General features: G+C 46.6%; 1 protein-coding gene across 1 annotated transcript; it reads right to left on the bottom strand.

The window, feature by feature from the left end:
- Window positions 1–821: 821 nt before the first annotated feature.
- Window positions 822–14240, bottom strand: LOC121578465 (solute carrier family 2, facilitated glucose transporter member 11-like). The gene is made up of 13 exons (XM_045224109.1): window positions 14232–14240; window positions 13846–13866; window positions 12753–12851; window positions 12478–12638; window positions 11344–11408; window positions 10083–10085; window positions 5860–5916; window positions 5374–5577; window positions 4888–5075; window positions 2819–2882; window positions 2530–2544; window positions 1640–1671; window positions 822–1238 (listed from the first exon to the last, which is right to left on the bottom strand). The coding sequence occupies exons 1-13, from the start codon at window positions 14238–14240 to the stop codon at window positions 1035–1037; spliced, it is 1122 nt and encodes a 373-aa protein (XP_045080044.1). The 3' UTR covers window positions 822–1034.
- Between the last annotated feature and the right edge of the window lie 853 nt (window positions 14241–15093).

Here is a 15093-nt window from a genome sequence, read left to right as displayed (position 1 = left end):
GGCTGAGAGAATATTTTGCAGTTTCAAAGCTAATTTCCTGTAATTCTAAACATTTTGCCAAGGCTTAATGACAGGGATCATCAACTAGATTCAGCCGCGGGCCGATTTCTTCTGGAGCGGATGGTTGGGGGGCCGGTACATAATTACAAATAATTTGTAGACTGCAAATTGACCGCAAGAAGCCCAAACAGATAATGTTTGACTAAAATAAAATAATGGGGTGGTATGCCCTATATCCCCACACATTGACTCTGTACCAGTACTCCCTGTATATAGCCTCCCTACTGTTATTTTATTTTACTGCTGCTCTTTAATAATTTTTTATTTTTAACTGAGCTATTTTGTACTTAACACTTTTTTTCTTAAAACTGAATTGTTGGTTAAGGGCTTGTAAGTAAGCATTTCACTGTAAGGTGTTCGGCGCATGTGGCAAATAACATTTGATTTGATTTATGCCAGTGGATATGGGACCCACAACTCCTGAGTCCTGTGTAAAGATGGGGTTATGACCACTTGGTATTTTCTTCAACAGATACTGGTAGACTATAGTTCACTACTTGATGCCAAAGGCACATTATTAAAATGAACAACTTTCAAAGTAAATACAGTCCATCCCCTAACACCTCTCTATACATAAGGCTTTCACTAAACAACTCAATACCAAATAATTACATATTATATAACCTTAGGATCTCTGTTTTCAACACAACACATTTTCTCTTCATGAGTTTATTGATGATGATTGAAAGGGAAAGGAAAGGAAACTGAATTCCTAGTCAGTTGTGCAACAATGCATTCAACTGAAATATGTCTTTCACATTTAACCCAACCCTAAATTTCATTTTGAATTAAAGCAAATACACCTCTGTCTGCTTTTCCCAAAACCAAGAGTATGGAAAATCATGTTTCCTGTGGGAAAACAGGTATTCTGACCTCAACGGGATCTCAAGCTAAATTAAAGTTAATTAATACACCTTAAATAGTGCTGTGGTCCAGTGTAGAGGTCGTAGTTCGTGGGTGAGAGAGCAGTGGGCCTACAGGGCAGTGGAGTGGCAGACCTCTCCCTGAGGGGCAGGTAGACCCTGCTTGTCCTGGCCCCTGTAGTTGAGCTTGTGGAACTCGCTGGCGATAGCTGACAAGGTCTTTCCTTTGGTCTCAGGCAGAACCAGGCCCACGTACAGAGCAGACAGGAAACAGACAGCAGTGAACGGGATGAAGCAGAACTCACCCAGCTCACTCTGCAGAGAGACAGAACGAGACAAACGTGTCGGAGAGGGAAGACACTAGCAGATGAGAGAAGATGGTTACACTGAGGTGAGCATGTTTTAGCCTTGTGTGAAAATAGATATCTTTCTTTTAACATTCTAATCCAAACAGTATGTCGGATAGGTGCTTTAACTGTTCTCGGAATGCAGGAAAAATTTACAAATATAACTTTTCTTACAGAGTGACTATTTCAAAGGTCTGTATTAGAGAGAGAGAGCGAGAGAGAGAGAGAGAGAGAGAGAGAGAGAGAGAGAGAGAGAGAGAGAGAGAGAGAGAGAGAGAGAGAATAACAATCCCTCCTTGCCTCTGGGGTGGTTAGTTAGTTACCAATACTTACTAACAACCATGTGTATTATAACTCAGGAATACTCACACATATTATACAGGCTGTGAATTCACATACACATACCAGTGGTGATATACAGTGGCTTGCGAAAGTATTCACCCCCCTTGGCATTTTTCCTATTTTGTTGCCTTACAACCTGGAATTAAAATGGATTTTTGGGGGGTTTGTATCATTTGATTTACACAACATGCCTACCACTTTGAAGATGCAAAATATTTTTTATTGTGAAACAAACAAGAAATAAGACAAAAAAACTGTAAACTTGAGCGTGCATAACTATTCACCCCCCCCAAAGTCAATACTTTGTAGAGCCACCTTTTGCAGCAATTACAGCTGCAAGTCTCTTGGGGTATGTCTCTATAAGCCTGGCACATGTAGCCACTGGGATTTTTGCCCATTCTTCAAGGCAAAACTGCTCCAGCTCCTTCAAGTTGGATGGGTTCCGCTGGTGTACAGCAATCTTTAAGATTCTCAATTGGATTGAGGTCTGGGCTTTGACTAGGCCATTCCAAGACATTTAAATGTTTCCCCTTAAACCACTTGAGTGTTGCTTTAGCAGTATGCTTAGGGTCATTGTCCTGCTGGAAGGGGAACCTCCGTCCCAGTCTCAAATTCTCTGGAAGACTGAAACAGGTTTCCCTCAAGAATTTCCCTGTATTTAGCGCCATCCATCATTCCTTCAATTCTGACCAGTTTCCCAGTCACTGCCGATGGAAAAACATCCCCACAGCATGATGCTGCCACCACAATGCTTCACTGTGGGGATGGTGTTCTCGGGGTGATGAGAGGTGTTAGGTTTGCTCCAGACATAGCGTTTTCCTTGATGGCCAAAAAGCTGAATTTGTCTCATCTGACCAGAGTACCTTCTTCCATATGAGATCATGTGACAGATCATGTGACACTTAAATAAAGTCCACCTGTGTGCAATGTAACTAATTATGTGACTTCTGAAGGTAATTAGTTGCACCAGATCTTATTTAGGGGCTTCATAGCAAAGGGGGTGAATACATATCCATGCACCACTTTTCCGTTATTCATTTTTTAGAATTTTTTTAAACAAGTTATTTTTAAAATTTCACTTCACCAATTTGACTATTTTGTGTATGTCCATTACATAAAATCCAAATAAACATCCATTTAAATTACAGGTTGTAATGCAACAAAATAGGAAAAACGGCAAGGGGGATAAATACTTTTGCAAGGCACTATACTGGATCATATCTGGAGAGATCCCGGCCTCTTTAAACACATAGTATGCATAGAAGTAGATCTGTTGGAGTGAAAAATAACATATCATACGTCAGAGCACTGACAGAGTACAATGGCTGCTGTTTCAGTTATGATGATTTTTTAATAAAACAAAGACTATACTTTTTCTATAGTTTTTCCTAGAATGCTACCCGTCCTTATAATTTACTGACAGAGTACTGACAGGCTGACTGAGCATCTCTAATCATTACATCAAATTCAAATTGTGTTGATAATAAGCTGATTCAGCAGCAAAGCATTTTGCACATTACTGCTCTAATACTCAGTCAGCTCTTCCCCTAATGCTTCCAGCTGCTAGCCCTCTGGTCTAATAATCCCCTGGAGAAAGAAAGGTACTGTAATTACACAGTCAGCAGTTTGGGACTGTTAAATGTAGTATGAAGGCAACTAACTAAGACTGCAGCACCAGTGAAATGGCATGGTCTTGGACTGACTACACCTCTTCATTAAACCCTGAAATACAAACAACCCGTTATGTTCTCATCCCTAACTCCTGCAGCATTACAACGTAAAGTACAACCGCATGTCATCATCACCAGCATGCAATAACAAGAGGAGTCTGCTGGCAGGAGTCTGCTTCTTACATCATTTGTAAGAAAGCGGGTAAAAGGACATATCATCATTCACCACAGATACACTTTATATACAAAAGTATGTGGACACCGCTTCAAATTAGTAGATTCAGCTATTTCAGCCACACCCGTTGCTGACAAGTCTATAAAATCGAGCACACAGCCATGCAATCTCCATAGACAAACATTTGCAGTAGAATGGACTTACTGAAGAGCTCAGTGACTTTCAACGTGGCAGCGTCATAGGATGCGACCTTTCCAACAAGTCAGTTTGTCAAATTTCTGCTCTGCTAGAGCTGCCCCGGTCAACTCTAAGTGCTGTTATTGTGAAGTGGAAATGTCTAGGAGCAACAACGGCTCAGCCACGAAGTGGTAAGCCACACAAGCTCACAGAACAGGCCGCTGAGTGCTGAAGCGCGTAGCGTGTAAATATTGTCTGTCTTCGGTTGCAACACTCACTACCGAGTTCCAAACTGCCTCTGGAAGCAATGTCAGCACAATAACTGTTCGTCGGGAGCTTCATGAAATGGTTTCCATGGCTGAGCAGCTACACACAAGCCTAAGATCACCATGTGCAATGCCAAGCGTCGGCTGGAGTGGTGTAAAGCTCGCTGCCATTGGACTCTGGAGCAGCGGAAAACGCGTTCTCTGGAGTGATGAATCACGCTTCACCATCTGGCAGTCCGACGGACTAATCTGGGTTTGGCGGATGCCAGGAGAATGCTACCTGCCCGAATGCATAGTGTCAACTGTAAAGTTTGGTGGAGGAGGAATAATGGTCTGGGGCTGTTTTTCATGGTTCGGGCTAGGCCCCTTAGTTCCAGTGAAGGGAAATCTAACGCTACAGCATACAATGACATTCTAGACATTTCTGTGCTTCCAACTTTGTGGCAACAGTTTGGGAAAGGCCCTTTCCTCTTTCAGCATGACAATGCCCCTGTACACAAAGCGAGGTCCATACAGAAATGTTTTTTTCGAGATCAGTGTGGAATAACTTGACTGGCCTGCACAGAGCCCTGACCTCAACCCCATCGAACACCTTTGGGATGAATTGGAACGCCGACTGCGAGCCAGGCCTAATCGGCCAACATCAGTGCCCGACCTCACTAATGCTCTTGAGGTTGAATGGAAGCAAGTCCCCGCAGTAATGTTCCAACATCTATTGGAAAACCTTTCCAGAAGAGTGGAGGCTGTTATAGCAACAAAAGGGTGGACCAACTCCACATTAATGCCCATGATTTTGGAATGAGATGTTCGACGAGCAGGCATCCACATACTTTTGGTCATGTAGTGTAGTATTTATGATTTTATGTGACACGTAGCCTACATAATGTATTACAAATTAGGAACAAATGAAGTTCCCTGTTGAAAAATAGAGTTCTTATAAGTTCTACGTTCCGAGTTCTGAGTTCTAATGTTTTTGCAGTAACTCACTGAGTCGTTGCCACAGAGTTGCATGGCGCTGCTGATGGTGATGATGGAGATCACCTGCCAGCGGACGTTACGGTCAGCCAACAGCTCCCAGGGTCTGCTGGGCCTCAGGCCTTTAGCCTCAGCCTGCTCATGGAGGATCTCATCCAACTCTGACCGCTGGACCTCACAGCCACGCAGACGCCGCAGGGCTAACACGTATGCACACACACACACACACACGGACGGGCAAAATGGATTTCGTATATACAAACAAATGATAAAAAAGTACACAGATGCATGTAGTTGATACAAAGACTGCCCATCCCTGCTGACGCAGAGGCAGCACAATGAACAACAGCAGCAGAACCTGCTAATGTTTTTACTGTATATACCTCTCACACTAACTCACATACAAGAGGAACAGAGCCATGTGGCTCTAACAAGCATGTACTACACACAGCCACACACTAACACAGGCCATGGTCTGCTGGCTCTCCTCCTCCCTACCATTGATACAGGCCTCCTTTTGTTCGTCGTTGTGTTGTCTGTTGCCTACCTGAGGCCCACAACCTGTCCCACAACCTGTACCCACAACCTGTCCTAACACCACTCCAAACGATGTGAAGATGGCTGACAACAGGGAAGCAGCCCCTCGCAGGTGCTTGGGAGCACTCTCTCCAAAATACATGGGTTGCACATTCATACTGATCCCTGTGAAAGGAGTGGATAATTTCTCTACTGTCGGTGGTTTCATTTTCCAACATCAAACATAATACTGTAATTGTACAGCTGTTTGTCTTATTATGTATAGCTATACTGTACATGCCATTGACATTTAAAGACCTAAGAAAGCAACAAACATACTACAAGTATTACAATTCTTCTCTATTGTAAAATCCCAAAACAGTAATGCAGTCAGTGCCACAATGAGCATGGTTTGATGACATAAGAACCCCCATCTAAGAACCCTCTGGTTGAATATACAGTACATACCAGCATTGATTCCAACCAGGACCCTGGAGATGATGATCATCTCAAAAGACTTGGCAGCTCTGCTTGTAACGATCCCGGCAGTCTGAGTCGGGTCCTGTCTGGTGACTAGTGTTTCCTGTTCGTAGTCTCCAGTTTCCCGAGGGTTCGGGAACGCTCCGGGGAGCTCTCTTGTTTTCCGCACCTGCATCCCGTCAGCAATCTGCACACCTGGCCCTCATCATCACCCTTTTTAGGCTCTGGCCAAACATCCAGTTCCTGCCGGATCGTTAGCCATGAACAGTAGGTGTTCTGTGTATCAGTTTAGAGTTTTCTAGCGTGAGTTTTGTTATTTTGTACTTTGTTGAGTTTTGTGTTCTTACCTCCGTTTTTGTTCCACCTGCAGTCACACGTCCGGAACCTTCAACCCACCTCTGCCTGATGGTCGGCGGCTGCCGAGCCATCACTGGACCCAGTACTGCACCCCCAACTACTCAACCACGCCGCCCGCTCTGTCCCTGGATTATTCTGCACCTTTTGTCGTATCTAATAAACCCTCACCTTCGTTCAACTCTCCTTGTCCTGGTCTGCTTTTGGGTTCTGGCTGAGGGAACTGTGACAGAACGATCCGGCCAAATATGAACCCAGCGGACCTGGACTCTGTTCGCCATGCCATTACCCAGCAGGAGAAGATGTTGGGCCATCATAGCATGGTACTACAGGAGATCGCGTTGTCAGTTCGGAACCTTTCTACCGGCCTGACGGAGGTCCAGAACCAACGCCAGTGTCCGGTGGAGGACTCACTACCGGTTTCACCCATCTCGCCTGCCGCTTCTGAAGTTGTGTCCCTCCGTGAGCCCAAGGTTCCGGCGCCGGAGAAATATGAGGGGGAGCTGGGAAGATGCCGTTCCTTCCTTATGCAGTGTGGATTAGTGTTCGATCTACAGCCCTACTCTTATGCCACTGACAAGGCTAGGATAGCCTTTTTGATTGAGTTGCTGCGTGGTCGAGCGCTGGAGTGGGCTTCAGCCGTTTGGGAACGACAGGATCCCTGCATGGCTTCATACCAGGGGTTCACGGCCGAGATGAGGAAGCTCTTCGACCATTCCGTCCGAGGGAGGGACGCAGCTAGGCGTCTGTTTTCTCTTCACCAAGGAACTGCGTAGCGTGGCCGACTTCGTGATCGAGTTCAAGACGTTGGCTGTGGAGAGTGGGTGGAACGAGGAGTCTTTGCAAGCGGCCTTTTACCAGGGCCTGTCGGAGCAGCTCAAGGATGAGTTGATCTCCTATCCGGAGCCTAGTGACCTGGACAGCTTGGTAGCCTTGTCTATTCGGGTGGATAATCGAGTCCGAGAGCGAAGGAGGGAGAAGCAATGGGGTCCGTCCAATCGATCAGCTTCTCAGTTCCCAGTCGGGTCGGGTGGTGGACCAGAACACGTCGATCATTCTCCACCACTAAGGATTAGTGGAGAGGACCTCTCTCCCGATTCTGAACCCATGCAAGTGGGGCGGCACGGGTTAACCAAGGAGGAGCGTCAACATAGACGTAAGACCAACTGCTGCCTCTACTGTGGTCGCTCGGGACATTACATCTCCACTTGTTCCCGGCGGTCGTCAAACTGCCCGGCTCGCTAAAGTTGGGAGGACTTTTAGCGAGCCAGTTTCAACCTCTCAGTACCTCTGTCAGACCCCGCTTCCCGGCTACCCTTGTGAACAGGAATCAGAGCTTAGCGCTTAACGCTTTATCGATTCAGGTGCCGATGGAAGCTTTCTTGATGCCGAGTTGGTGGAACAGCTGGGGCTTTCCAAGGAGCAATTGCCGGAAGCCATTGAAGCGACCACTCTGAACGGCAGTAGTCTGGCACGTATCACGATGAGGACTGAACCGGTTAAGATGCGGTTGTCGGGGAATCATTCTGAGATGATTTCATTTTTTCATTCTGCCGTCTTCCCATGTTCCTCTGGTCCTTGGATACCCCTGGCTGAAGGAACACAATCCCACGTTCGATTGGGTGACGGGCAAGGTAACGAGTTGGAGCCTTGATTGTCATGCTAACTGTCTCAAGACTGCCTGCCCCCCATTCGGTTCCCAGTCAGGTGATTGAGGCTAAACCCCCAGATTTGTCCCTGGTTCCCGAGACATATCACGATTTGGGGGAAGTTTTCAGTAAGCAGAAGGCTCTGTCACTTCCTCCCCACCGACCATATGATTGTGCCATCAACCTGGTTCCTGGAGCTGTCTACCCCAAGGGAAGGTTATACAGTATCTCCCGACCTGAGCGTGAGGCGTTGGAGACCTACATCAAGGAGTCCCTAGCTGCTGGTCTCGTTCGTCCCTCGTCATCACCCCTGGGGGCAGGATTCTTCTTTGTGGGAAAGAAGGATGGCTCTCTTCGACCGTGTATTGATTATCGGGGGTTGAATGACATCACGGTCAAGAACAAGTATCCCCTGCCCTTGATGAGTTCTGCCTTCGACTCCTTACAGGGTGCTACAGTGTTCACCAAGCTAGACCTACGCAATGCGTATCACCTGGTCCGGATCAGAGAGGGGGACGAGTGGTTGACGGGTTTCAATACACCCGATGGGTCACTGAGTATCAGGTGATGCCGTTTGGACTGACCAATGCTCCAGCGGTATTCCAGAGTATGGTGAACGACGTCCTGAGAGATATGATCGGTCTCTTCGTGTTTGTTTACCTGGATGACATTCTGATCTTCTCGAAGGAACCTTCCGACCACGTCCAGCATGTCCGGCAGGTTCTGCAGCGATTGTTGGAGAATCGCCTGTTCGTGAAGGGGCCGAGAAGTGCGAGTTTCACGCCCACACTACATCCTTTCTCGGGTACATCATCTCCAGGGGTGAGATTAGGATGGATCAGGAGAAGGTTAGAGCGGTTCTGGAATGGGTCCAGCCCGGTACGAGATTGCAACTCCAGAGATTTTTGGGGTTTGCGAATTTCTACCGCAGATTCATCCGGGGATTACAGCCGTGTGGCCGCTCCATTAACTGCCTTGACTTCCAGTATCAGGACCTTCAAGTGGAATCCGGAGGCGGATCGAGCGTTTCTGGATTTGAAGAGGCGATTCACCAACGCACCGATTCTCTCTCAACCGGACACGGCCCGTCAGTTCGTCGTTGAAGTGGACGCGTCTGATGTGGGAGTTGGCGCTATGCTGTCGCAGCGATGCTCCACGGACAGTAAACTCCATCCCTGCGCCTACTACTCTCGTCGCCTTTCGCCTGCAGAGAGGAATTACGATGTGGGTAACCGGGAGCTTCTCGCGGTGAAACTTGCCTTGGAGGAGTGGCGCCACTGGTTGGAGGGCGGAGCAACCGTTTATTGTCTGGACTGACCACAAGAATCTTGCTTACGTGCAATCGGCTAAACGTCTCAACTCCCGTCAGGCCAGGTGGGCGTTGTTTTCGGACGATTCAAGTTTGCCCTGACGTTCCGACCTGGATCTAAGAACGGCAAGCGGACGCCTTGTCCCGGATGTTCTCCAAGACGGAGGAGAGTGGGTCCAAGACCGAGACTATTCTCCCCCGGAACTGCGTCGTGGGAGCAGTGATGTGGAAGATTGAGGAGGAGGTGCTGGCGGCCCTTCGGACTCAGCCCGGTCCCGGTAACGGTCCACCCGGTCGGTTGTTTGTGCCTGAGTCGGTTCGTCCTGCTGTCCTCAAATGGTCCCACGCCAGCAAGATGGCTTGTCACCCCGGCGTGGCTCGGACTATGGCGTTTCTTCGCAGACGTTTTTGGTGGCCTGCCATGGCCGAGGATACTCGGGGTTTGTTGCTGCCTGTCCAGTGTGTGCGCAGAATAAGAGTACCAATCGGCCCAGCTCTGGACTACTTCACCCCCTTCCTATTCCCCGGCGTCCATGGTCGCATCTGGCCCTGGACTTCGTCACGGGGTTGCCCGCTTCTGAGGGGAACACGGTCGTTCTGACTATCGTGGACAGATTCAGCAAGTTCGCCCACTTTGTGCCTATTGCCAAGCTTCCCTCTGCCTCGGAGACGTCCGAGATCCTGGTTAGGGAGGTTTTCAGGGTCCACGGTTTGCCCAGTGATATCGTTTCCGACCGTGGCCCTCAGTTTACCTCTGCTGTCTGGAAGTCCTTCTGTTTGGCCATTGGAGCTACAGTCAGTCTCACATCTGGTTTTCACCCCCAATCCAATGGTCAGGCGGAGAGAGCCAACCAGAAGATGGAATCCACGCTACGCTGTCTGGTCTCTTCCAACCCCACCTCCTGGGCCTCTCAGTTGCCTTGGGTTGAGTATGCCCACAATACTCTCCCTACATCTGCCACTGGGATGTCTCCCTTCCAGTGCCTGTATGGCTACCAACCTCCCTGTTCCCTTCTCAGGAGAAGGAGCTATCAGTGCCTTCTGTTCAGGCTCATATTCGTCGTTGCCACCGGACCTGGCATCGGGCCAGAAAGGCACTCCTTAGAGGTTCGGATCGGTATCAGCTCCAGGCGAATCGTCGCCGGATCCCCGCTCCCACCTATACCATCGGAGATAGGGTTTGGTTGGCCACACGGGATCTTCCGTTACGGACTGAGTCTAGGAAGTTGTTACCGAAGTTCATTGGTCCGTTTGTGGTGGAGAAGGTGATCAATCCGGTGGCAGTTCGACTCAAACTACCGAGGACGCTCAGAGTCCATCCCACCTTTCATGTCTCCTGCCTCAAGCCTGTCTTCCTCAGTCCTCTGTTGTCTCCTCCGCCTCCTCCTCCTCCTCCTCGGATGATCGGAGGGGGTCCTGCCTACACGGTGCGTCGCATCATGGATTCCAGACGGCGGGGCCGGGGTTTCCAGTATCTCGTGGACTGGGAGGGGTATGGTCCTGAAGAGAGGAGTTGGATTCCGCGGCGACAGGTCCTAGATGCTGACCTCATCAGGGGTTTCTACCGCCTCCATCCTGGCGCTCCGGGAGGTCCGCCCGGTGGCGTTCGTCGGAGGGGGGGGGTACTGTAACGATCCCGGCAGTCTGAGTCGGGTCCTGTCTGGTGACTAGTGTTTCCTGTTCGTAGTCTCCAGTTTCCCGAGGGTTCGGGAACGCTCCGGGGAGCTCTCTTGTTTTCCGCACCTGCATCCCGTCAGCAATCTGCACACCTGGCCCTCATCATCACCCTTTTTAGGCTCTGGCCAAACATCCAGTTCCTGCCGGATCGTTAGCCATGAACAGTAGGTGTTCTGTGTATCAGTTTAGAGTTTTCTAGCGTGAGTTTTGTTATTTTGTACTTTGTTGAGTTTTGTGTTCTTACCTCCGTTTTTGTTCCACCTGCAGTCACACGTCCGGAACCTTCAACCCACCTCTGCCTGATGGTCGGCGGCTGCCGAGCCATCACTGGACCCAGTACTGCACCCCCAACTACTCAACCACGCCGCCCGCTCTGTCCCTGGATTATTCTGCACCTTTTGTCGTATCTAATAAACCCTCACCTTCGTTCAACTCTCCTTGTCCTGGTCTGCTTTTGGGTTCTGGCTGAGGGAACTGTGACACTGCTGGTCAATGCTAGGAGTGAACTCAGCATCAAGAAGATATTGTTCAACAGCATAGTCTTCTTCCTGTGAGAGCAACACAGGGGGTTTAAAGTAGAGTAGAGTACAGGAAAATAGAATAGAGTGGAAACGAGTAGAGTAGAGTTAAGTCAGTCTTGAATATCAATGAACTAATACTGTAGTAATTATGTTACAATTACGTTAACGCAAATACTACTCATATAGATATCATAATATGCCCTGGCGCCAGCCTGCAAGGTTCAGAGTTCTCTATCAGCCTTGAGAAACATAAACACCTCCACATTGTGATAGACTGACTCCACTTTGAGGAGGAAACATGAAGTAAAGGTAGCCTTACTGTCTTCATAATAATAATAATTTAGTGGGTGCTTATATTTGTGTATTATACATGTGTGTGAAATGGAAATGTGTTTTTTGCCTATCCCAACTCACCCTTAGACACCCTCTGAGAGTGGGGTCAAGGCCAGGGTCAGCCATTATCAATGGCAACCCTGGAGCAATTAGGGTTAAGTGCCTTGCTCTGGGATTCAAACTAGTGACCTTTCAGCTACTGGCCCAACGCTCTAACCGCTAGGCTACCTGCCACCCCCAGTATTCAGAGATCCTGTATCTATGCTCTCTTCAAAGCAACCTCTCCTTTTATATCTGACCCATAAATAGGTGATAATTTGCTCATCAGTAAACAGTTCTTTTTGAGATGTTATATCACTGACAGATCACTGATAATATTGATTTTTAAAGCACATAATGTTGTTTTTTCTTAATTTAACCTTTATTTTAGCAGGGAGTCCCATTAAGACCCAGGCCTATTTTTCAAGGGAGGCCTGCTTGATCACAATTTATAAAATTGACAACATTCAAAAACACAATGTAAAAATACAACGTAATAAGCTTCTCAGTGAGGTCCACATACCAAGGTTACCACACATCCTTGTGTAAATAGCTGACATTAACATTGTCTTGACATTAATAACATTGCCTTCCAAAGTAGGCCAAAACGAGTTAATCAAATAAGTCAAGTTACCTTCCAAAGGTTATTTTCACGGGTCCAGTTATAATACATTATTACGTTCCAAAGGTTATGTTCATGGGTCCAGCTATAATACATTATTACCTTCCAAAGGTTATGCTCATGGGTCCAGCTATAAGAGCTCCGGCCAGCCCCCCCAGGGAGTAGATGGACACGATGCAAGTCCAGACCAGGGTGACCTGGTAGTCCTCCAGCTGAACGTCCCAGCGCTCCCGAAATGTCTCGTTCACAAAGTTCTGAATAAACTAAGAGGAAAGGTAGAGTGAGCATACTGTATGTACACACAAATACACACACGGGCACAGACACCCACGCACACGCGCACACACACACACACACACACATACACACACACTTACTATGGTGGGTGCATTCATTATGACAAGGTTGTAGCCATACTGAAGAATGCCTCCAGTGGCACATGATGTCACCATTAACATCACATTTAGATAATTGCCCTGTCAGTAGAAATACGTTTTTTTTTTTTTTTTTAAAGAAACACAAATGATAGGTTGGGCAATCATTTGTGAGAGCGCAGACCCCCTAACAACTCTACTATAAGTACAGTATCTGCTCCCGGCACGTGTGTGAGAAACAGAACGGTGGAATGTACATTAAAAAGGCAATCTGCCATTGCTACATCCATTTTTGAACTTAGAAATTCATGATATGTACCCAATGATTCTTGAAGAATGTAATTTATAAATGCCTCAGGAGGTTAGTTCAACCGTTCTACCCCATCAGAACGCAAAATGTATGCTTGTTTTAATCCAATGTTTGTTAACAAAGGAGCCTAAATGTAAACAAACACTGCCTCAAAACATGGTTAAAACTATAACTTTGATATCGTGGATGGTCAGTCCTTGCATCCATAGCTCTGTTTATGAATTTGAGAGTGGTTACATTTCTCCAGCCCCATCCCTCATCTTTTACAGCGGCAGGGAAAACCATTTGTTAATTTAATGTATCACACACACGGTCAAGTTTCATGTGACACCTAACTCCTGTTATGTTAAGCGAATGTCTAACCACTATGAAATGTCAGGTTTCTGTTTAATACTAAACTTCAGTTGAGCGTTGTCCTAGGTCTGGTCGGAAATGGAATATGGATAGCCTGTTGCCTCAGATCGGAGATGTGATGGCAATAGGTTATTCATGTCACTTCGATTCATTGACCTATACTGTGGAATTTGTCTCGTATCGTTGTCACAACATTGAGTTATGATAATCCTACCAAATGTTTTTATAACAATGTATTATTATACGCAACGTCTCGACAGAACACCTGCCTATTATTTCGGGAAATCAACTTTCAGGCAGTGTCGCCACAATAACAGGTGCATGCTTGCTCTAGTTCAGTGGTCACCGATAACGTCACGCTGTCGATTTACAAATGCTGGACCAAGTCATTTATTTAACCCTTATTTTACCTGGTAAATTAACTGAGAACACCTTCTCATTTACACCAACGACCTGGCGGAATAGTTACAGGGAAGAGGAGGGGCGATGAACGAGCCAATTGGAAGCTGGGGATGATTAGGTGGAAATTAGTCAGGACACCGGGGTTATCGCCGCGTTCACGTCCTAGTCGGAACTAGGAAACTCGGAAATGTCCGACTTGCTAACTGGTTAAACGCAGAACGTATATAACTACTCCTAAATGTTTTACATTTTAGTCAGTTAGCAGACGCTCTTATCCAGAACGATTTACAGGATTAATTGGGGTTAAGTGCCTTGCTAAATTTCTCACCTAGTTGGCTCAAGGTTTCAAACAAGCAACCTTTCGGTTACTGGCCCGACGGTCTTAAACGCTAGGCTACCTGCCACCCTTATCTTACGATAAGCATTGCTGCCTCTGCCTATATGCAGACTATGTTGTGAAATCTGTTATGAATGTATTGTAATGTTTTTCAAATGTATAACTGCCTTAATTTTGCTAGACCCCAGGAAGAATGGGGATCCATAACAAATACAAATACTACACGCTTTTTTAGGAACTCAATCTGGGTTTCAATTTACTGTTCAGAGATAGCATAGTAAAATACACAACGCAATTTCGAAATTTGGTAGTGTATCAGCAGTTTTTATCTTGGTATGTGGTCCTGTGTGGCTCAGTTGGGTTCCCCAACTGGCTGCCTGCGGGCAAGAGGTTTTATTTGCCCCTCTAAGTTTTCTGAGCAGAAAATAAATACATTTTCATTGTTGGACATAAGACTGTAAAAACACTAGGGAATCAAATGATCCAAGTGATTTTTATTTTGGAAATTTGTTCAAGTATTTCCAAGCATAATAGAGAGACATGTGATCGTATACAAATGTAAGCAAGGTTTGAAAGTATTATGTTTTAGTCAAATATTATATATGTTTGGGCTTCTTGTGGTCAATTTGTAATTATGTTCCGGCCCCCTGACCATCCGCTCAAGAAAAAATTGGCCCACAGCTGGATCTAGTTGATAATCCCTGTGGTAGAGCATAGCACTTACACCACCAGGGCTGTGGGTTTGGATAAAAGCGTCTGCTAAATGGCATATACAGTGCATTCGGAAAGTATTCAGACCCCTTCGCTTTTTCCACATTTTGTTACGTTACACCCTTATTCTAAAATTGATTAAATATAAAAACAAAAAAACCCAGAAATACCTTATTTACATAAGTATTCAGACCCTTTGCTATGAGACTCGAAATGGAGCTCAGGTGCAT

This window comes from Coregonus clupeaformis, chromosome 12 (genome assembly GCF_020615455.1).
Source record: "Coregonus clupeaformis isolate EN_2021a chromosome 12, ASM2061545v1, whole genome shotgun sequence".
Lineage (NCBI taxonomy): Eukaryota > Metazoa > Chordata > Actinopteri > Salmoniformes > Salmonidae > Coregonus > Coregonus clupeaformis.
The sequence above is the reverse complement of the archived record's forward strand: the minus strand, read 5'-3'. Positions and strand labels throughout refer to the sequence as shown.